Raw genomic sequence first — 22628 nt, forward strand, 5'->3', positions numbered from 1 at the left:
GAGGCGTTTTACCCTTGAGACGAGGTTACCTTCCAGGGCCGGCCAGGTTTTTGCAAGGAGAGAAATACCAGTTCCTGGTTTGGAGGGCAGCATCTCGGTGCTGGAAGCAGGAGGACCTACAGCTGCCCACGCAGCGGGTGCCTGCCAGCCCGCGGTCCTCTCCCAGCCCTGCCGGGGTGGCTGTCAGCAGGTGCCGATCCCAGCTGCCAGGTCTGGTGGGCCTGATCCTGGGATGGGACCATGCAGCCCTCCTGGAGGTGAAGGACTCATGGGCCAGATCCTCCACGAGAGCGTGGTTCTCACTGGAGAGGGAGGAAGAGCTCGGTGAGGGCACAGCGGCCGTTGGCTCTTATCCTCAGCAGATGGAGACATACCACACACTTTGCTATTCTCGCCCAGCACCACCTTTCGGGATCAGGTTGTTGGGGTTTTCTTCTCTTTGTGTTTTTGGAAGCCTGATCGATGTCCTTCCAAGAAGGTGCTCTCCTGCCACTCACTCGCAATGGGGCTGGTGTCAAGGGGCCTCATCCAGCGGGTCCCTGGAGCCACTACCATGTGTGCTGGGAAAGCAAAACAAGCCCCAAGCGCTCCCCGTCTTGCTGGCTCAACAGCCCAGGTCTGCTCCGCTCCTGCTGACTCCTCCATGTGGGAGTATGTGAGAAGGCAGAAGCAGGTGGGGAAAATAATAGCATCCAGCCATGGTCACTATGAATCCCACACACCTTCGGTAATTCCTCAGACACCTAATCTGCCCTTCCAGGCTGAGGTGTGTGTTGAGCCAAAGGTTCAGCTCTCCAAACCAGTGCGGAGATTAATTCCTCCCCCAGCGCTGATTGGAGTGCAGAAATCCTAATGACATGTTTGCAGCAGCTGTGCCATTCAAGAGTGATTTTCCAGGGGGGAAATGGTAATGGTCCAACACACTAGGGCTTACGGTTGTGTCACCACAGGGCTCTGGGATATTGCTGCAGAGTATCGCAGCATGTTTTAATAAAGAAAGGACAGGATTCCCACTGGGCATGACAGTTAATCAGAGAAAAAGCAGGTTTATGTGTGAACAAAGCCATCATTACCTCTCTGCGTACTTCTTATCGACTGTGGGACTTAGGTGATAGCTCGTCTGCAATATCATTAGGCTTGGTCACCCTCCGAAAGATTATTATTGAAGGTCTGTAAATTTGACAGATCAAATGGTAGGTTTTTGTCATGTCATAGGTGAGATGAGTTCGACAGCCTCTGCTTAATCAGTCCCATTGCTTGAAAGAGCAGTTGAAATGGAAAAACCTTCACATTTTCTTGATGATCTGAAAGCACAAAACCTGACCTCCTTCTTGGAGTTAATAGCCAGAGAAATACCTAGATATGCAGCTCATACAAAAAGGCCCCGGAATATCTGCCACCCCCACGATCTCCTGCTGAGATGCAGGGTTGTACTCAGCATTTCATTTGTGGCTAGAAGATATGTGATAGTTATGGTTGACTGCTAATTGCAATTTAGGAAAAACGAGCCCTAATCCTGTCCTTCAGCTGGAAGGATGCTGAAAGGGTCAAAAGCTGCTTGCTTTATCCTTTAGCTTTATCCTCTCTGTGTTTCATGCAGGCACGGAGTGTACCACCTCATGTCTGGATCACAGTCACGAGCCCATCCTCCTGCGCGTGAACGAGACTGTGCAAGACATCCAGCACTGGATGAACCCTCAAAGAGTGAAGGTCAGTGCCTGATGATTTCAGTATATCCCTTATTGCGTGTTTATGTGCAGTGAGTGAACAGCGTTACCCATGCTTCATTCAATGAGGGCAATACATGGGGAATTCTGCCCTTTAGAAAAGAATTCCCGATTTTTGTTGTGTCTTTGCGTGTTGTTCTGGTAACGTGGTGGCTTTCTCCAAGCTGCTTTCTCTCTGTGATTTCCCAGTGAAAGTCAGTTCAAGGTAAAGGCTTGTCAAAATCAGTGTGCTCAGATCCACCCAGCACCAGTACAGTGGGGCTGATCTCTAAACATGATTCATTACACAGGAAGATGTGATGGACAGTGAGAGAAAGGGCACTGGCCAGATTTTATTTTCTTCCTTCTTTTCAGTGTTTTGCATTCTTTGAGTGGCAGGGCTGGATTTTTCTGCACTGCTTTTGGATGACAAAAGAAGCTGATACAGAGGGTATTTCATTTCCCGAACCAGCAGAGCTGGCTGAGTCCTCCCCCCACCCCTTCGCCCGCATGCGAGAGATGCCTGCTCAGCACAGCCCCTTCCAGAGGTCACCACTTATTCCTCCTGCCTGCTGCAAATGCACAGGCAGCATTAACCGCTCACGGCACTCCGTCCTGTGCGCCCTCCAGTGCGTGCCGGCATCGGTCTGCCCCACTGGGGACGTGCACACCCATGTACAGCGCCTTGCACACACGCTCACCCCTGCACATGCCTGCCAATAGTGCCATGCCAGCAAATAGCTGCTTGGTTTCATGCACACACTTGGATACTAGCGAGAGACACACTCATCTACCTCTTTCTGAAAACCCTCACGCCATCTACAGAAACGTGCCCTCCTGCCTAGAAGCGCGTGTAACCAGGCGCTTGTGCCTACGCAGTATTTCTGCAGGTGTAGACGTTTATCTGGACACGCTCAAGCGCGTGTCGGAAGACGCTGGCACATCACGTGTCACCAGGGTGCAGGTTGCTGGTGGTGCTTGAGCAAACCCTGTCGGCTTTTACATACTTGGCCCTGGCTTTGCAGGAGTCTGTTTTACACACTTGAACTCCATTTAGGAGGAGAACAAGCAGCCAACACAGCTCCAGCATGTCCTGAGCAGCTTTGACAGTCTATTTGCTTCTCTACATGCCTAAATATGTACCCAGGGTTTGGGATTTTTGAAATCTGGCCTTGGCTGTGGATAGCAAGGCGCTCCAAAAATCTCCGCCACTTTATACTTCCCTATTTCACACGGAGCAATAGAATAAATCCTGGGAAGGGGTGGGGAACCTAAGTCCAGAGAATACGACAAGCTCATAGTGTCCTTCCCAGCTTCCCATTCACTCCAGACGCCAAGATTATATTACTGCCTAAGCCTAGGCTTTGCCAAGTTTCTGGCATGAAACATAAAGAAAACCCCTCTCTCTGTATTAGGGGCAATTTCTCACTGTCCCTTTCCCGAGTGCTAGACTTTAAAGTGGTTTTGTAATTCATGGTGAAATAAAGTGACAGCTTCCCTCCCGTTCTCTGCCGTGCTCCTTCGTTTATTGATGCGGGTACACAGAGGGAGCTGTAACGAGTTTTATACCTGCAGGTCTCTGGAGGGCTCATTAGGCAGCAGGGAAAACATATAGTAGTAAAGGGGGAGATGAGGGGAGTGAGGGATGGAGGAGAAATCATGGTTTCCAAGAGTACAGTGGTAAATAAGACCTTTTTTGCCCTGATGGTGAGGAACTTGCAAGAGCTTTAGGCTGTGAGCAGATACAAGTTGGACCCCACAAACACTTTGTAACTAGAGGGTGAGGTTCGGGCTTGAAAACTTGTGTTGGGAGATCGAAGGGAGCCTTTAGGAGATGAGTGGGATGATGCTGAGACATGCTGGAGGGGGTTTTTTTGGTAGCTGTAAAACATCCATCTTACTCAACTCTCCAGATAAGGGGATGTCACCCACAGGGAGCAGTGCCTCGTGGGGTGCCGCTGGGGGAAATGCTGCTGCTGGTGGGACCAGGGAGACCCTGGAGAGACGGGGCTGGGATGCCTTAGGGGAAGGTCCCCATGGCAATGCGTTATATATCATCAATAATATGTGTCTCTGTTTATGGTCAGTGACAGCTTGCTGTTGTGCCATATGAGTAAAGTGAGCAGCTGGTTGCATTTACACAGCAAGAGCCACACTTTGTGGATCTCAAAGTACTTGAACGACGCAAAGGAAACGTCTTTAGTTACTTAATTTCAGGCACAAGTGATGTACAAATGAGTGCAGTATGAGAAGCACATAAAGGCAAGACCAATCTCTGGAGTTTACCTTTGAGCGGACAGGCACAGATAAAACACAGGGAGAGCCAGCAAGAAAAAAAACCAAATATATTTGTGTGTAGCTGCTCAAGCAACAGCTGTTATGGAAGCAAAGTGGGAAGAGGGAACCATCCCTCCTCTGGGGGTTGTTTAGAGCAGAGCTGTGCAAATCACTTGATTTTTCGGTTCGCTGGAAGTTTTGTTGAATTGAGAAAAAAAATGTTTTCTCCTAATCAAAGTGACTTTTTTGTTGTTGTGATTTTTGGTGAACCAAAAAATTGGAGAAAAAAACATGTTGGTTTGAACATAATGTAGCATTTCATTTCCAAGGATTTTTTTAAACTTTTTGTTTAATGAAAATGAAAAAACTTAGAAATTAAATGTCCTCTCAAAGGAACAAAAACAACAGATATTTCCTTTTGAAAAATGTCTACGTATTACCATGTTTTTCAGAACCGGTTTAGGTTGAGTTGTTTTGTTGGGTCTGAAACAGTTTGCTGAAATCAGTGTAAGTTGGCCATGTCTTCCAAATCAGTATTTTCAGCAGGAAGAAAAATTCACCTGAAATATTCTGTGTGTCTGTTGCTCTGCAGTGGGCCATGTTTGGAGCAACCGTTGCTGTTCCCACAATTTCCCATTTACCGTACGTGTGCAAGGGGCAGCGAGCTGTTGAAGACACCCATAGATAGAGCTGCCAAGACTGACTATGCAGGCAGTGGAGAGAAAAAAGTGAAATATCTCAGAAAGACAGCTTGACAGCTCTTTCCCATTGACTGCAGAGAAACAGGGCAGACACATAATTTCTTTGGTTGTCTGAATTTGCATCCTTGCCTTTGTGCTGAGCAGGAACAGGCCAAATGCTGTGCAAGCGTGTGCATGCCTGGGATAGCCTTGAAAGGGCCAACATGCCCCAACTCTGCTTACCAGCAGGGCTGAGTGTGGCCATGGCCCCTCCGCATGCCTGGGATGCTGCCCTACGCTGGTGATGTGTTTTCCCATATGTACTGCAAGCCCTGGGATGTCCAGAAGTCATTAACAGGAATTCTTAAATACTCCCCTATTCATTTAAGCTTTGAAGTTTTCCTCCTTCCTTCCCCTCTCCCCTTTCTGTGAGTGTTAGGCTCATTGTGCAGGCAGGGAAACTGAGTCATGGAGCGGTGAAATGACTTATTGCAGCACGGCGGCTCAGCGCCTGGGAAGGCAGGAGTTTCCACCGCGTCTATAGCTATAGGAGGAAACAGCCACAAATTGCCGTGTCTCCCCTCTCGTGGCAGCAGTGGCTGATCCCCTCACCACTGCCACGCTAAGCCCATGGTTAATTGTCATGTTCATGTGGTGCCTGAGGAGAGAGTTAGCTGAGACCAGTAGATGCCAGTCCCTGGGCTTTAGCCCTGGGGGACATTTGACCCATCTAAGGTGGGGGAGAGCTCTCCACTGGCCTCTCTTGGGGAAACCTAATCTCCTCTGCAGCCCACAAATGGTTGACATCATTGTGTTAGTCCCACCATGGGAGGGAAGTGCCGTGACGGGAGGCACTAGGTCTTCCCTCACAAGCAGAAAATGACAGCTTGATTTGCTTTCTTGGCTCTTTGTTACCTACTGTGGGAGCGCATCCCGGCTTCCTCTCCCTTCGCAGCAGATGGAGTCACAGCCACCAAACCGCAGATGTGGCTGGATGGCGTTTCTGGGATGGGGACAGGACCAAAGTCAATACACCCGGCTGCACAGCGTGGCCCACGCAGGAGGGCAGCTGTGCTGCAGAAGCCGATGCATGAGGGGAGCTGGGGCCGTAAGAGCGGCATATGTCACTGCAGCGGCTTGGAGCACGTGGCAGCACGAGGAAGGGATGGGGCTCGCAGAGGCAGTGGCCAGATGGGCTTTATCCCCTGTGCACCACCTGGCACGTGTTGGATGTGGTCCTTCCATCAACCTCTTACTGCATCCTTTGTCGGCCTTGTGAGTCCACCTTCCTTTCTGTGCGCAGTGATGCCGTGGGATCCTGGTCAGATCCTGCAGTAGTGCTGCCTGTACCCTTCCTTGCTTGCTCTTTACACATTTGTTTATCTCAGTTGCCCCATGCAGCACCCTATGGCACCTGTGTGCTTCTTTGCACCACAAGAGACAGGAATGATGCCCAGCAACCTGAATCCTTCCCAATTTCTCAATTTTCCAACCCAGTCTCTCTCTCTACCTGTAACCCCTGTCCCATGCCATTGCACCGCACATACCACAGCAGCAGCCTGAGGGTACAAACAGGCTGGGTGGTGGGAATTCAGGTTTAGAAAACCATCGAGAGGAGCCAGGACCATGGCTGATGGCCCTTCCCTGAGCATACTCCGCTTCCAGCTCTGTGAACATTAGCAGGATTGAATTCAGCTGGAGTAGCTCTAATGGTCTCAGCTAGCAAAGTATCATCCAAGGAGAGGGCGAAGTAACTGGGACTAAGCTGTTGGCAGGTACCACTCAAAAGCAATGTGAATGACCCACTGACCTAGTGATTAATCTAGCACAAGGTCAACTGGTTTTCCTACGCTATGGAGAGCAGCCCGGGGCGGCAATCCCTTTCCCTGGAGGATGTCCAGCCCCAGGCTGTGCAGCCCATGGGATTGAAGACGACCTTGAGTGAGATGTCCAAGGAGAGCACTGTCCTAGCAGAGGCTTCACCTTCTATCCGTTCCTCTAAGGGAGGGTGCTGGGTTTTTAATATTGGGAGGGTCAGGAAAGTAGTCAGTGCATCTTCTGCAAGGGATTGCTCTTACTTGGAAACCTCCTTTCCTAAGAGCCTGTTTCAGGGCTATTCAGCTCCTTTTGTTAGCTCCACATGCTCACACACATTCACACATATCGAGAGGTTTTGTAAATATTGATGCTTCTTACCAGGGGAATGTGAGATGCTCTTTGGAACTGCACTTCTTATTGTCTGGCTGGCCTTGGATGCAGGAGGCAAACGCCTGAGTTTTTCTACTTTGGTTTGATTCTTGGGTTCAAATGCTCTTGAACTGCTTCCTTTACTGTCCCCCCCCTCCTGGTCTGTTGACTGGCCTTGTTTATTTTGAAACCTAGAAAAGTTTCCTTTCTTTTCCCTCTGAAGTGCAATAAACAGAAGAGGGAAAAAAAAAACCCCTCACCATTTGTGGCAGGCAACAGCCTGGAAATCTCCAGCTGTCTGTCAAGAGTGTGCTGGGGGAATGTCTGACACCGCAGGGCCCCCGCACCTTGCAGCCTCCCTCCCGGGGGATAAACAACATCCTCCCCCCTCGCCCAGCCGCTTCTCCACGCACACAGACGGGCCCTGTTACGAGGCAGGTGGGGCAAGCCGGGCTTGACTAATAGTGGAAAATCCGAGAGCATCGGAAAGATAAACAGCCCAAGTCAGATAGTATAAAAGTCCTTTTTCTAGCACACGCCAGGTAAGCCTCAAATGACAGAAACTGTAAAAACATGCTGAGGTTCCCCTGCAGATGGATTAAATTAGCCCTCAAATAAACAGAGGAAGGGATGGCTTGTGCATCAGGTCTTCCCAAATGTTAATCCCTTCCTTCCCCAGGCCTCCATCCAACCCCGACCCCGGCTTTGGGTAAGCACCTATGTGTTCATCTTGCCCAGCTGGACGTAGTAGTGTTCCATCCGGGGATGATAACCCAAAATGAGCATTGTGCCTGATGTCCTGGTGAATGATGGGAGTCCTATCTCCTAGACCTCCATGGTATTGACCTGCCATCTCCACTAACTGGCCAAACTGTTCATCCACTCTTAAAATCTAAGTTTCCATGTCTACAGGCAAACAGTGGTTGCCCTGGGTGTGTCATCATTGAGTAGGCTGGTCATCATTTTTGTCCAAAACTAGGAACTCCAGAGTTTATTATAAATCCAGGAATTACTTTAAAGCTCATATAATGTAGCAGATGATATTGTCCTTTCTGGGGGTTATTCTGAAGGTATGTAGTGGGAGGTGCTTCCATTTAAGATCTAAAGGATGGTATGAAAATGTATCTGAAAGTCCACCTTTAGCATCTTCAAGAAGCACAGATACGATGGGTAGTGAAAGAGAACAATGTTTTGCAGCACCAAAGAAATCCTTCAATTAAATCCTAAAATGTGTCCCCAATACCCACGAGCAAGACAGTGGACCTGTGCCTTTGCCTTTCCCTGCCACGTTCCCCCACCATGAGTGAAATATTGGACGTGACGTTTTAGGAGAACCTTAAATATTATTTTAATCTCAAATGTTCTGTTATTGCAAGTGTCAAGTCCAACACTTCTTGTAAATACCTGGAGGACAGCCAGATCCTGAGAACACAAGAGGTGTTAGGAACTGAACTTCACTGGTTAAGTACAGGAGAGCCATAGGAGCCAGCACGCTGACTTTCTGTACACTGATTTCTTTGTCTTAACCTGTTGGGTTTTTTTCTTCTTCCCTCCAGAGCGTTGTCTGCACGGCGGGACTCAAGTGGTACCCTCACCCTTCCCTGATTCATTGTGTCAAAGGCTGCGAGGTGAGTTTTCGCATTAGCTCAGGTGGTCCGTGCTTGCTCTCCTAAATGTTATGGTAACAGTCACTGTGGTCACATGGGCTGTAAATGCTGTTTTTCAAGTGGGGCAAACAGGGTTTTGTCCTGACTGTCCTATCAAACAGACTGTGATCGCCTGCATCGGTTCTGACACTCAGTGGTGAAATTGATGGTTTTCCTAAAGCCGATGATTGGGTGACTCTCACAGGAGTTAAATGATCAAGTAGCTCGACAACATTGGTACACTGTCAGAATTTCCCAGGATCTGGGAATTTCTGGGAAGCTGCAAAAAACTTCAATTGTTTTTCCTTGATTTTGACATCTTATTAGAGGGCCAATTCTTTCCAAGGCCAGCTAGGCTTTGGGCATTGGTGTATGCAGATAAAATTCAGGAAAGCCAGAGGCAGAAATGATACCACTGGGTGGACAGCACAGCTGGACAGTGAGCAAATCACACATCCCTCTGCTGTGCACCTCCATCTGAACCAGAAAAAAAACCAAACAGAAAAATGCAGTTACATTTCAGCTGTGATACATTTTTACAGTCTTACGTGTTATTTGAAAAAAGCAATTATTTTGAAGGATGTTGTTTCTGCTGGCAACAGTTTTTGAAAAGTCTGAGAAGTCTTAAGATGCTTCCAGTGGTTAAACGGGGCTGGAGCACCTCTCTCTGGGTCATGGCGCTCATGCGGTTTCCATCATGCCAGCCCTTGAGTATCTCACTCATGTCAAGAAGTCAGTCCTTGTGGTACCTCTGTAAGGCTGGGAAGCTTCATGCCTGTTTTAGAAATGGGGTAGGTCACAGGCAGAGGGATAGATGGCTGCTTCGGTTACACGGACGGACAGTGGAAGAGTTGTCTTGACCCCACATCTCCTGACTTTCTGCAGCACTGACTGTGCTCTCAGCACCACTAACCCAATTTTATAAGCGCATTGAAGTTATTTGCCCGGAGTGGCAGAACATGGCACAGAATTCCTAAATCTGACACGAAACTCTAGACCACATTGCTGTGCGACGTGATTTGTCTTGAAGTGAAAGACAGGTTTCCTTCGCATACGAATGTTGGGCCCAAGAGAGTAATAACTCTCCAACAATGTAATAGTTTCTGTCTAGTTGTTCCCTAAATGAAAAGCATTCTGCTGTCAGTGCTTTGAATGTCATAAGCCATCTCACGCATTGCATTCATGCAGGCTGGCTAGGCGCCGCTATTCTCCAAAGAGAGCTAAAATAACATCCAGCGACCATTAAGAAATGCCATTCAGGTGCTGATGCACCATTGGGTATCCATTCTCCTGCTGTTTAAGGATAGTTGTTACTGAGGCAAACTTTGCAATGATGTAATAATTTACCAGAAGCCATTATTACTGACATGCTTTTTCTCAGCATTTTATTCCCTTCCATCATTGTTAATTGCCAGACCCCTCTGCATCAATAGGAACTTTCTTCTTTTCATCATTCATTCAGCAGTGTCACTGCATCACAATCTATCATCTTGGAAGGCTTTGCCCAGACAATTGATAATGGCCTCTAGCATCATTTTTAGAGCATGATGCTTCCAGGATCCAAGAATGGGCCAGAGTTTGTTCTCTGGCATTAAGATTTCAGAAGAAAAGCCATCTTCGCCAAACCTTTTTTCACGACTATGGAAACAGGGACTAATAAGCCAGTAGGTCAATAATACTGGGCCATTAAGTGGATACAATCCCTAATGTATTAATATCCTTAACATTAGGGAGGGTTCCCTGAATAGAAGGCTGGAAGCGAGGCCTTATTTTACTCTTGGCGCTCACAGTGGTAACCCAGACTGCTGCCGCAATGTGATTTTTTGTCGCTCCCTAGTGGCAGGAATAGAGGTTTCTGAGTCAGCCCCAGACTTCTCGGCAGCTAACTTAGGTGTTTCAGTAGAAAACTAGTCCCTCTGAACTACCTGTATAGTCCTCCGAAAATACAGGAGCACTAAGATATGCATAAAGACCTATAGAGACCTCACCCTCCACAGCCAGGCCTCCAAGGTCTCCCAAATGAGGATTTTGGTACCAAATCAGAATAGATGCTATTTGTCCCATTCTTCTCCTCCAAAGGACAGACTTGCCTACTCTGTGCCAGTGTGAGTGAAATGCAAATTCTTCCACAAGTTTCTTCTACTAATTTTCCAGTGTTCATATGTGTAGGGTACAGGCATAGGCATGGAAAATTAAAGTCAAGCCTTTCTTGACAAGCGGGCACAGCCAGGCAGTACAAGTGAAACATGGGAAGCCTACAAAATTTCCTGGGAGGTTTGGCAAAGTTCACATTTTTGAATATGACCAGGTTGGCATAAAAATATCTCTCCATCTACTTATAAATCATTCCCTTTTAACTCTTAGCATATTAATTAAATTGGAAGGGTGTTTGCAAGTCAAAGACTTTGCCTGTACAAATACGTCAATCTCTGTGGAAGTCAATGGAGTTAAGGCACTTTGCAGGGATAGGAGCCTCACCCTGTAACTCTGATTTCTTTGTCAGCATTTGTAGTATTTGCATGTAGCTCAACAAGTGACATGCAATGAGTCAGTCATCTCTTGGTAGTCCTGCTGTGGTCCAATATTGCCATCATTGCCTGGATTTCCTATACCTTGACGGAAATATTTAAATTTGCAAGACATCAGCAGTGAAAGCCTGCGTCTGCACCACTCCGCAGGGTCCGTTTCAATACCTATGAGCATGGCCATGGCTCTGTCTGAGGAGAGCACAGTGAGCTCTCATGGCTGGTCCTTCAGGTATCTGTCATCAGGGAGACTCTGGTACTGCAATTGCTGCAAAATCCTCCCAGGAAACCTCCACAAGCCTCCCCACCCGCTCTGCAATGATGCCTTCTTGTAGGAAAGTCCCTGCTGTGTTTTTCTCAGAGCAGAGTAAATGAATTTTCCAAAGAGCAGATAAAATGGGAATGGCCCCATAGGCCTGTACATGTAATAAGTGTTACAGAGATAAGACTGTGCTCTCTGCTGAGCATCCATTTTTCTGAGCTTTCATTGCTGCCTGGGATTCTCATACCAGGCACAGTTTTGACTTCCAAGAAAGACTTCTGTACTTACTGACCAAGAGGGCTCCAACGTGTAATGAAGAACCAGACTTCGAGCCTTTTCTTCAGAATCATGATTATTATTCAGGTCCTGTGCAGCACATAGACTAGTGATCACATTGCATAGACTAGTGACCACATTTTCTTTTTTCAAGGTGATTTATGAATTTTACTTAATAGCTCTCCACAACGTCCCTCTGAATAATTGCCATTATCCCGGCTCTGAGCTGTAGAATGGAGGAAGATTATGTGTCACGGCCAAGGTCACACGCAGTCACTGCTGGTCAGCGAACAAGAGCACGTCGTCCCTATGCTGAGCTCAGACCACTTCCATTTCTCTTTGTGATATGTTTTGTGCCCTCATTGCTGACACTTGTTGCATAGTTGGGAGAACTGTGGTGGAAAGTACAGCTATTAAAAGCAAGCCAGTTTTGCTGCTATACATAACCACCTTCTTATCCCACATAGTTTTGGAAGGTTAGCTTAAAATTATCAAAAGGTGCCACAATTTTAGATGCCTTGATGCTGTCTCTGGGCCTAGTCAAATTAATATTCCTGAAGCATCATCTTATGTGGGATGTGAAAAGCCAACAAGGGCTCATTTCCCTTCCATTTAGTGTCCTTTTTTTTCCTGTCTGCTTTGAAGGGAGAGAGGAATAATTCTCTCTTGCTTTTCAGGGGAGTTGGTAATGTTACAAACTATATGGCTCCTTCAAGTCTTCATATTTTCCTTCTGACATATTGTTACAGGTTTTGTCCATGTCCACACTCTCAGCCTTTTTCTGCTTTTTTCTTGTTCAGCCTTTCATGGGGGACAACTACTGTGACTCCATCAACAACCGAGCCTTCTGCAACTATGATGGTGGGGACTGCTGTGCCTCAACAGTCAAGACCAAAAAGGTAGGGATGCCCCTTCCTCTTTTCACTGGGAATTCCTTGGTGAGTGCTGCTTTGCGCCTGGAAGAAAATTTATTTTTGCTAGATTAGGGGAGGTCTGAAGTCTCAGAAGGACCTTCAGTCCAGGCATCATTCATTCATTGGAAATCAACCCTAGCCTCTCTACAGGCAAAGGCTGTCTTCCTCCAAAACCCTGGGGCATGTTCATCAGCAAAGCTGCACCTAGTGCTCAGGCGACCTTCACACAGAAACACTGAGAAGGGTAGATTTGCCTGTCCTGATACATACTCTCGATGCTCAAAAGGGAAACTAAAGGTTAGGAGTCATTAGGAAAAGAACAGAGAGCAAAACAAAAGCATCATTGTAGGTCTGTACTTTGATCCGTGTGTACCCACATGCGCACGGCTCGCTGCTGACCACCCCATCTCCGAAAGGACAGAGTGGGACAGTGAATGGTGTGGAGCAGGGCAGGAGGGCTGAGTAGAGATGTGAAATATCTTCTGCACAGAGACCACATAGACCAGAACCTGCAAATCTGGCGAAAGAAACAATGGACATGGTTAGTGGCAGAGATTTATAAAAACAGTATTTAATGCAGGGAAGATGCTTAGGAAAATAAATTCCACTGTTTCTCATCACACAGCAATGAGGGGGGGAAATGGTAATTACCTGGAAGCAAGATGCGAACAGATGAAAGAAAGTGCTTATTTGCACAATGTGTATTTGAATGATAGGATGCATTGCCACAGAGTATTATTAAGAATAAAAATGAATTTGAAGTTGAAAAGAGAACAGGCATATTCGTGGAGGTGAGCTCCATCAGTGGCTATTAAACGCTGTGATCTGGATGCAGTTTCTGCCTCAGGAATATCTAAAGCATTGACTGCTTGAGCCTGGGGAAGGATCCCTCCACACATCCCTCTTTTTTATGCTTCTTTATCACCCATTTCTGGCCACTGTTAGAGACAGTGGCTGGAGCAATGGAGCTTGTGATTTGAAGCAGTACAACATTTCATATGTTTCTAACCGGGATAGATTTTGAACTTGTTTCCCAAAGAAAGGACAGAAAATTTTAGCCTCTGCCATGTGAGATTTTTAGCTTGTCTTCAAGATTTGAGTGTAGATCAGAAGAAAAATCCAGCTTTGTTAACTAACTGATATATATGAATAAATAAGAAAACTTGAGGGAGCTTGGGCTCAGCATATGACATCATCCATTTCCCATCTGAGGAAGAAGGTCCTTTCTACCACAGCTGAGGGACTGAAGACCTCTCTGCAGGGACCAGTCCTTTCTAAGACAGCTTTGGCTGGAGGCTTCTTTTCCTTGGTTCAGCCAAAGTTCTCTTACCAGTACAGCAGTGTGGGCTGTCTCTGGCCCATCTGGGAACACTGGGAAGGGAAGCGGACATGTCTTGGCAAGTGGAAGTTGTTCATTTCTCCACTGGGGAAGAGGTAGTTTTCCTAAATGTGCTTTTTTGGACAAATTTTCCCCTGTATTGCTGTGTTTCTTTTGCCAGTGCCCCTGCAAGCCATGTGCTGGGAGGGAAGCACGGGCAGGTGAGCTTCTCTGTTCCCCAGGGGTGAAGTAGGACCTGGAGAGCCCGTACGGGGCTCCCTGCTGAAACAACCACTGCAGAGACGAGCGGGGTGACAGGCAGCGGCTCATCTTCAGTGTTGTCTCCAAGAAGAGATTCCTGTCTCTGGCTGGTTTTCTACCTCCTTGGGAGGAGCAGCCCAAGGGCAAGCACAGCTTGCTTGCTGGCCTCACAGGCCCACCAGCTGGGAGAGCAGAGCTGGAAGTGCCCGGTAGCTCAGCATGGCGTAGGTCTTCTCCTCCTACAACAGCCTGCCTGGGAAACTTTATCTTGCTGCCTCCAGGCTTGAGAGCAGGGGATGAAAAATCCCAAGAGGTGCCAGAGGAATGGAAGTGAGGTGGCTGGGAGGGAACCGACCCAAACCGGCCCCATCAAGACAGGCGCTAAGGGCACAGTGTATTGCTGGGGTGGGGATGGGACTGAAACACAAGGGATGTGAGTGCCGAATTGAGGGGGAGAGGGGTAGGGTTAAGGTTTGGTAGCAGAATTTATTGCTGGGCAGGGAGTTGAGACAGAGTGGGATCTGCACAGAGTCGTGAGCACTTACCAGCCAGGCGAGTCACACTCAAAATTTCTGCTGCTTCGCTGCCACCCAGAAATGAAGTGACCACCCAAGAGGGGGAAAGCACTTTGTAGCCTAGTTGGTTACTGGTTTCTGTGCTAAAACTGCATGATGCAAGGGGCAAGTGGTTCAGAGACAGGCAGCTGGTCACAGGTCTCGTGCATTTTCCCCATGGATGGGGAGGTTTTGTAGCTTTTTGGAGATAAGTCTGCTTCCTCTGACTTCACTAGGAGCTGTGTCTTTGTGATTGGGACAATTAGACTTGCCCTACTTTGGACGTTAGAAACACCCATCCTAGAGATCACATGGTTTGAGGGCTGAACCACAGAGCCCATCGCTTCCTCGGCATGCATTCAGCTTCCCAAATCTTCTCCTCTCTCCCAAAACACCACCAACATCCCAGGAGCTGAACAATGCACTCAGGAGGAGTGAGAAAACCACCTTCTCCTTGGACCTTCCATGCCAAAAGCAAGATGCTAAGTCCCAGTTTATTACATTTATAGGGTAAAGGGGGGAATAATAACCCAGCCGGCGGGGCTGCAGCGTCAAAGCCGAAGAGGTGGCAGGCAGCACCTCTCTGCCTGCAAAGCGGCTGCCGACACCTGCGGCAGCAGCCGTGGGGCCGCCGGTCTCAGCTCTGCGAGTTATTTTCCCGTCTGAGGCCTTTGACTGAGACCAGATTTCAGGCAAGGCTGTTCAAATACAGCCCTCCCTTTGAAGAGGTTTATGAGTGGAGCGTTACAGGAGATATTCCAAAGGGAAAAACAATGAAAGGTGAGAGAAAAGGGAGCTGAATAAAAATACTCCGCATACCAAATCCTTCCAGCACAGTTTGCCACTTACTTAAAAAGGCACAGTTTAAAATACACATTGGGTGTAAAAGCCAAAAACCTGGAGGAGACATAGGGAGGGGCGAGTCCAGCTCTGTTAATTCCAATACCAGATGAGGATGTATTTTCATACGATTGTAGAAAGAGCGAGACACATGAAAGAGACTGCTTTGCTCCTTTTCTTTCAGGGTTACATACTATGTGGCAGATGTGTCAGTCTTTTAAAGCCCCTGCAAGTTTACCCATAAATGTCTAACATTTATGCAACACCTGTTTTTCTCCCAAAATGTCACAGGACATTTTACAAGCTTTAGATTTATCATCTTTTCACCGTTGCAGCCATTGCTGAGGTGACACATGGTTCACATTTAACAGAACATAGCAACTCTGCACATTATTTTGGGAAAGGGCTGAAGATTAACATTGCATCATGTGAAGATTCAGGAGTTAACAGTCAAGTAAGAGCTGGCTTCAGATCTTTAATGTCCACAAACTGTCAAGACTTAAGTTTCACTGCAATCCCACTACCCTCCCAAATGCACTTTCAGCTGCACACAATGCTGTGAACCAGGCTGCGTGTGAAAGCAAAATTATTCAACCCATATTCACTTTAATTCTGAGCCCTCTTACTTAATGTAAGATTTTTCATGCCTCTGTTTTGTTGCCCTGAAAATGCACAAGCAATTTCCGTGCAGCATTCACTTAGGCCATGTTTTCCCTTTGCATTTGAGCATTAGCAGCAAATGACCTTGCGCATTTCTGCAGCGAGAGGGGAACAGAGTGGTGTGACTTATCTGACCAACCGCTGACTAATCAGCGCTGCTGCTTAGATAGGAAATAATGAGTATTTTGCCCTGCACTATTCACAATCAGGCTAGAAAGCTTAAAAGAAATCATTAAAGATCTCTTCTGAATGCTACAAACGACAACGAATAAATTCAGTCATATTCTGGGCATAAATTCGAGGCAACTGCAGTCAGCAAGCGGGAAAAAGAGACATTCATCAGCTTAATTATTTGTTGTGCGCTAATTGATCAGCGTCACCCTGCAGCGGGCGCGAAGCCAGGGCTGGCGCAGGGACAAGAGCCACCCAAGGCAGCAGGGACGCGTGTCCTGCGGTGCCTGAGGGCGCAGCCCCGGGCAGGTGGGCTGCGTGGGGAGCAGGGGGCCGGCGGCAGGGTTTGCAGTTGGGGCAGAGGACGGGGCTGCGCTGCTCACAGCTTGCCCTGTGCATGACCCAGGAGCAGCTTTGAGAGACAGGAAGGCCATTGCCGGCCAACCTCCAAGGGAGAGAAAGCTTCTGTTGTGTATCTGGAGGGGATAAAGTCTTCCGTGAAGGACAAAGCAAAATCCCATCTCCTTTTAATCTTCCTACCCTCCTGACCCAGCACAGGTTGCCAGCTCCCTTCTGCCTGGCTGCTCTAGGAAGCTGCTTCTTGCTTTGTATCCTGCCGCAGATAAAAGAAGATACTATTTTTTAAAACATTAAAGACGTGACACTGCTAAAGTGAGAAAAATAAATAACCTGGGCATAACTGGCTGTCTCTGGGCTGGCGGCTGCCTGCAAGGAACTCCTGGGGTGTGCGGCATTGCAGGGAGAGAGGCTACGGCTATTGCTTTCTGATTTGTTTCAGGAAATCTTCTCTCCGGTCGCTGTTCTCCTTCACTTCTTTTCTCTCCCCCTTCCCTTTTACAAGTTTTCCCTGGACAAGGCTGTCTAGAAAGGCCTCGCAGAAATCAGAAATGTCTCTCTCTAGGCTCTGCTTCTGTACTTTGTTCCAGACTCGGATCGCAGATTTGCTTAGTTGAAGATCCTGCAGTCTGGTCCCTGCAGATTTAAATACACAGAATTTGCTGTTTTAAAATTCCCTCAACTTAAACCATTTGAAAGGGCGAACTCTCATCTGTCTTTCCTCTCTGCCTTTCCTTTTTGTCACATAAGGGGTAAACCCACAGCTCCCATGAGAAAAACCTGTCTCAGTTATCACTTGGGTTTTCCCTCAACTGCTTTGCCCCACAGCACTTAGAAAAGAAATAGAAAAATTGTCCCGCCCCTTCAGCCTCTTGACATTTCTGTCCAACACCTTGGAGAGGAAAACCAGCAAGTGCCTTGGCGGAAAACAAATGAGGACTTGCGATAGATAGAGGACCGTGTGGGATTCATCCAAAGCTTTGCTTATCTAAAAGATAGGCAAGTTATCAAAACCTCTTCAGAGACTTTATGGCCGAGAATTCAAGGCCTAAAGAAAGGAGCTTTGAACTGAGGGGCTGCTGCTGGCTCCAGCAGGGATTTCCAAAGACTGTCCCTGTCTCCCCAGAAAGGGGGGTCTGCTGCAGTCCTACCCCTAGGACAACAGAAATAACCACTTCTTGGTATTTTGGAGAAATAAGCGTCTTCTCCCAGCTCTCTAACTGCAACACAGACCTGTCTCGGGGAATCTCAGGTCTTGCTCCATTGGCAGAACATGGTTTTGAGGCAGTTCGTGCAATTAGCAGCCTAAGTGACCACCCCAGCTGAGGAAGTTCTGCTTATCCAGAAGACCTGATGTTCCTGCCATGATGCTGCTCCCAACAACTTCAGTGTCCCCAGCTGGGTGTGTTTGTCAGCTCTATAATTAGCTGACGAGATACAATGAATGGTGGGTGAGCATGGAGGAAGGAAGGCTACAAGCACGGAGTGTTGCTTCATGCCTCTGGAAGCGGCTGAGCGCTGCTGCGTGCTCCCAGCACGCTGGTTCACCCAGGCGGGTGGGTGAACTCACTTACCCGTGAACCGTTGGTCGCAGCTTCAGTGGCTAGCTGTTCGCCATGTGAGGAGCGCTTTCAGTCATGGTTGGTTGGGATGGGAGCTTATTTTGGGGATCAGAACTTGGTTTCATAATCGTTCAGGGAGGCTTTCCAGGCGGTGATAAATTAAAAGCAGTGATGGTAGTAGCACATGTTGCCTATCCTGAGAGAACGTTCTTGGCTTCAAGGGACATGGGGCTTCCCACAACATACAGCGTTCCCAGGGGACGTGCTAGTGGAGGGTGTTTGCTTTGCTATCTGACCTCACTTCATTAGCAAGTGTTACAAAAACCAACGAACAAACCTTCCCTGCTCCACCGCCAGCTATTTGGCCTCTGGGTGGTCTGGCTCCTATTAAATCTTTGGTGATTATTTAGACTAATTACATTCATGTTTGCACAATCAGTAGCACGAGGGTAGGAAGCGCAGCTGATTGCTGAGCAACTGAGCTCCGTGTGGTTTGGCAAATGGGCTCCCTTGCTCTGCTCAGCGGGCAGGCGGGGATGCGGGGATCCGTGCGGGCAGGGCTTTCCTAGGGATCCCTGCTGGCTTTGGGCCATCCTGCTTCCACCGGTTCTGGTGAGGCTGCTCCCGATTTATATCCGACAGAGAGAGAGGAGCATCTGTTGGGTTCAGCTGAGCTACGTCTTGTTACACCATGTTTGCTGGCTTCAGTGGGAGAAAGCCAGGTTTATGGTGGGGCAGTTAACAAAAATTCAAGCCTTTAAAACTGTATGTGCTGTGTGGAGAGGAGGTTTCCTGCGAGCTTCATCTTCACTTTTCCCAGGCCCTCTGGAGCAATGCCCTAGGTGTGAACCTGCATACCAGCCCCTGGAGTTAAAAGGGGGCTCGCTCTTGTTCCGTTATCTCAAAACACCCCTGGTGACCTAAACGCCGAAACCCACTGAGAAGATCCTTACAAGATGCATTTTTGTCCCACAAGGGCCTTGTCAGGGAACAAAATACTCCCCGGCGTTTGAGCTGCGGGGGTCTCGGGAGGCGCGGGGCTGCGACACTCAGCACGGCCTGCCACGCTTATCTCGACATGCCACGCTCGCCCACAGAGGCTCTGTCTGCAGCAGGGCCTTCATATTTCCAGCTAGGCTTGTCTGGGAGATTTCGCAAACACTTCAGGGCTGAAATCTAACAACAGGCTGTTTCCCAACACTTCGCAGCCCTCCTCCCCTGCTTCCCCCCTCCCCGCCTCCAACCTGGCCCCTTCCCCGGGCCTGATTCTGCCTGCCCTGGTGCTGCTGTGAACCAGCCCCAAGCGCGCTGGATGGGAGGTACAGCCGGGTCAACCTGATACGGGCCTGTGTGAGGGATGAGCTCTGACCCTTTGCAGAACTGTTTCCCATCCCTCCCTGTACCTGTCTGGGATTTCTCCTGTCAACATTCCCACCAGTGCCTTATAGACTGGCCTTTCTCAGCAGGGACCTGTCTTGGGATGTCACCAGCCTCTTCACATAGGTGCCATGTAGCGAGGATTTATGGCCTCTCACTCATTTCATGACCTGGATCCTAGTTCTGCACTGGTCTGTTGTATCCTTGTCTTTGTTCCCATAGTCAGGAGCATGGCATCAAGGACAAGTGTGGCCTTGTTTCCAAGAGGGACCCTGGGTTTTATCCAAGGTCTTATCGCCTAGCGTGGGAGAGGATGCTTAGGGCTCCCATACCTTTGTGGAGAATGGAAGTATGGGTTCATACTGCGCAGCACGGGTGGTGAGTTGGTCGAGGTGGAGGTGTCTCGGATCTCGTGTGTCTTGCACCCCAGACGTCTGTGCTAACCTCCTGCCTAGCCCATAAGCCTACACCTGCTGCAATTGCTCCTTTAGGTTCAGAGCAGGACGTGTCATGCCATGCACGCTCCTGGGGTGACGGATGTGATTTAGATAGTGTCTGTTTATTCTTGAAGATAGATAGGTCTGTGGTCCAGTGTGGTTCAGGTGTGACCCACATTCCCCTGAGTGCTGTCAGACCACGCCATGGCTCTGTTCTGGATCATCTCCAGGAGATGTGTGTGCGTAGGGGGTGCGCGTAGGTGTGCAGAGCTGTGTTCTTCAGTTGTGCCTTTTTCAACCTATTTTAATTAGCCTGAGGAGACAATATCCTGCACTACTTCATCAAATGACCAGGCCAGGCCCTAAGCTTAGTTTTTAGCTTTTTCTCCCTGCCCTCCTAGATATTAGCCAGGTTTTCTACAACGGGAGATAGACATAAGTGAAATGCAGGACTTGGCGGGTGGAAGGAAGAAGAGCCGATTCTTTAATACTGGCTTTACAATGGGTATATCTGGAAATTTCAGTACAGGTCATATATTCTGTTAATGAGTTGGGCTTTCACAGACCTATTTAAAAAGAAAAGAAGCAGTTAATCTTGGAGTATGTATATCTGGGCTCCACACCTAAATGGGCTATCATTCAGAAAAAGGTTCAGCATTTATTATTTCTAGCACATCCAGCAGCTTTATTCATGGCTCTGTACTCCAGAGGGCTATCACTCTATGAGCCCAAGGCAATAGACAGTCCTTCTTCTAAGGGTTTTTACAGTTTCTCTGAGTTGGGTACTTGTGACAATCCTAGTAGATGCTGTGTGTGGGGTAATATTCCCTAAATACCTGTGGAAATCAGGTCCTTGGGGAAGTCAAACGTGTATTTTTTGTAGCTGTTGTTTGAAGTGGAAACCGTGAATTACTGAGAAGTGTTTGGAGAATTTTGTCTTGTCTAATATGACTGTGGATGTGCTCAGTACCCATAGAAATCTCTGCCTTTTCACATAATAGAAAACTGATCTCTGGAGCTCACTGCCATAAGACAAAACAATTCATCTGTCTGGACAATAGCATTGTAAAAATCAAATTGCACAAAAAAACTCTGTAAGGGACATAAAGTGAATGAGGCTAATCTGATCAGGAAGAAACCCTCTTACACTCAGGCTACCCACTGCTGTGAACTGCTGCTGAGCCATGAAACTGTCTGCTCTTGGGGCCACAGCTCTGCCCCAGAGAGAAAGCTTCTGCTCTTCTGTCCATGACCACTATTAGGAGACCAGAGGGTTTCTAGAGGACAACACACGGCAAGACATTTCTTCTCTAGTGGCTCTATCTCACCAGAAATTGCCTGCAATGTAGTAGCGACCTAGTCTCTTACATGCACTTTTTGTTCAGGTTGCTCCAGTGCTGAGCACACGCTTACAGTGACCTGTAAGAAAGTGCAAGGGAAGATGAGGGACCTTTGAATGCAGGGGCCACTTAATTGCCTTTGTTAGACTGTTACAGACAAATGCAGTGAATCCAGGCCAGGGAGAGGGAAAAGCTTGATCAAGACAAATGAAGGAATCAAGTTCCCAGGTCTCGCCTCCAACCAGTAGCTTCGTTGTACAACAGGGAGGATTTTTTAAGTCAAAATCGTTGCCAAATCCAGACTGAACTGAATGATTCAGGATAAAAAAATAAAAATAGGGGAAAACTCCAGACATACTTATATGTTTTGTTTGAGCATTTTCTAAGTGAGATAAGTTTTTATTTCAAGACATAACTTTTGCTCTGGAATAGTCTTTTTTATTTGTATGTCTTGGAGGGAAATGTCAAACCTGAACTGTAGCAGATAATCTAAACCAAAATGTTTCCCTCTACATTGAACAAAAACAGTCAATTTTTTTATGTATCTTTTTTTTTTTCCTTTCCAGTATTTTAATTCAGTCACTAAACAATCCCTCCTCAGCCTCCTCCCCAAACCCCATTGTTTGCAGACTTCTCTGTTTTCCTATCTAAGAATATTCATAACACTGTGATATGAGACAGTCCTGCTCTTGCTGGCTTCTGTTGGATTAAGTGACCCCTAAGCTCTTATTGTTTTCTGCAGTTTATGAACTTCTTTAGTTTCCAATTATTTGAATTCATTTGCTTTTAACTTTTTGGACTATCTCTTCTTTTTGCAACCCCCACATTTGCACAATTGTAGATTCAGATTATTCACTGGTTGGTTATTTAGCTCATAAGTCACCAAGGCCATGGCTTGATAAAGAGTCATCACCCTCTTCTACCTGGAGGGTCAGGTCTTCTGGGAATGAAGTCAAAAGCAAGGGGAGGAGGCTGTCTAAACCCTGATTTGGTGATGAGCGTTGGCTATTTAATGTCTCTGTCAGCATGTCCCTGCCTTAGGCTTCCCAGTTGTGAAATAAAGATCCACACCCCTCTCTCCCATTCTTGTGTGCGTCAGGAGAAAGGCACGCTAGAGATGGACGTGCAGGGACATGTATGGAAGGTCTAGGTGGAAATGACAGCTATGTGTTCATGCACAGTGCTTAGTCCACATTCCTAGATGCGCTGTTGATGATACACAGGGAACAGGCAGACCCAGGCTTCGTAGCCTGGAGAAAAGTGTTTATGAAAGAGAGA

At 47.7% G+C, this 22628-nt stretch overlaps 1 protein-coding gene across 1 annotated transcript in view; it reads left to right on the top strand.

Annotated features, from left to right (window-relative positions):
* The window catches only part of PAPPA (pappalysin 1), a 184297-nt gene that overhangs the window by 154007 nt on the left and 7662 nt on the right, over nt 1–22628 (top strand). The window contains exons 19-21 of the mRNA XM_069771839.1: nt 1601–1710; nt 8407–8478; nt 12360–12458. Coding sequence (XP_069627940.1) covers nt 1601–1710; nt 8407–8478; nt 12360–12458 — 281 coding nt within the window. The remainder of the gene's footprint in view (nt 1–1600; nt 1711–8406; nt 8479–12359; nt 12459–22628) is intronic.

This window comes from Haliaeetus albicilla, chromosome 26, assembly GCF_947461875.1.
Source record: "Haliaeetus albicilla chromosome 26, bHalAlb1.1, whole genome shotgun sequence".
NCBI lineage: Eukaryota > Metazoa > Chordata > Aves > Accipitriformes > Accipitridae > Haliaeetus > Haliaeetus albicilla.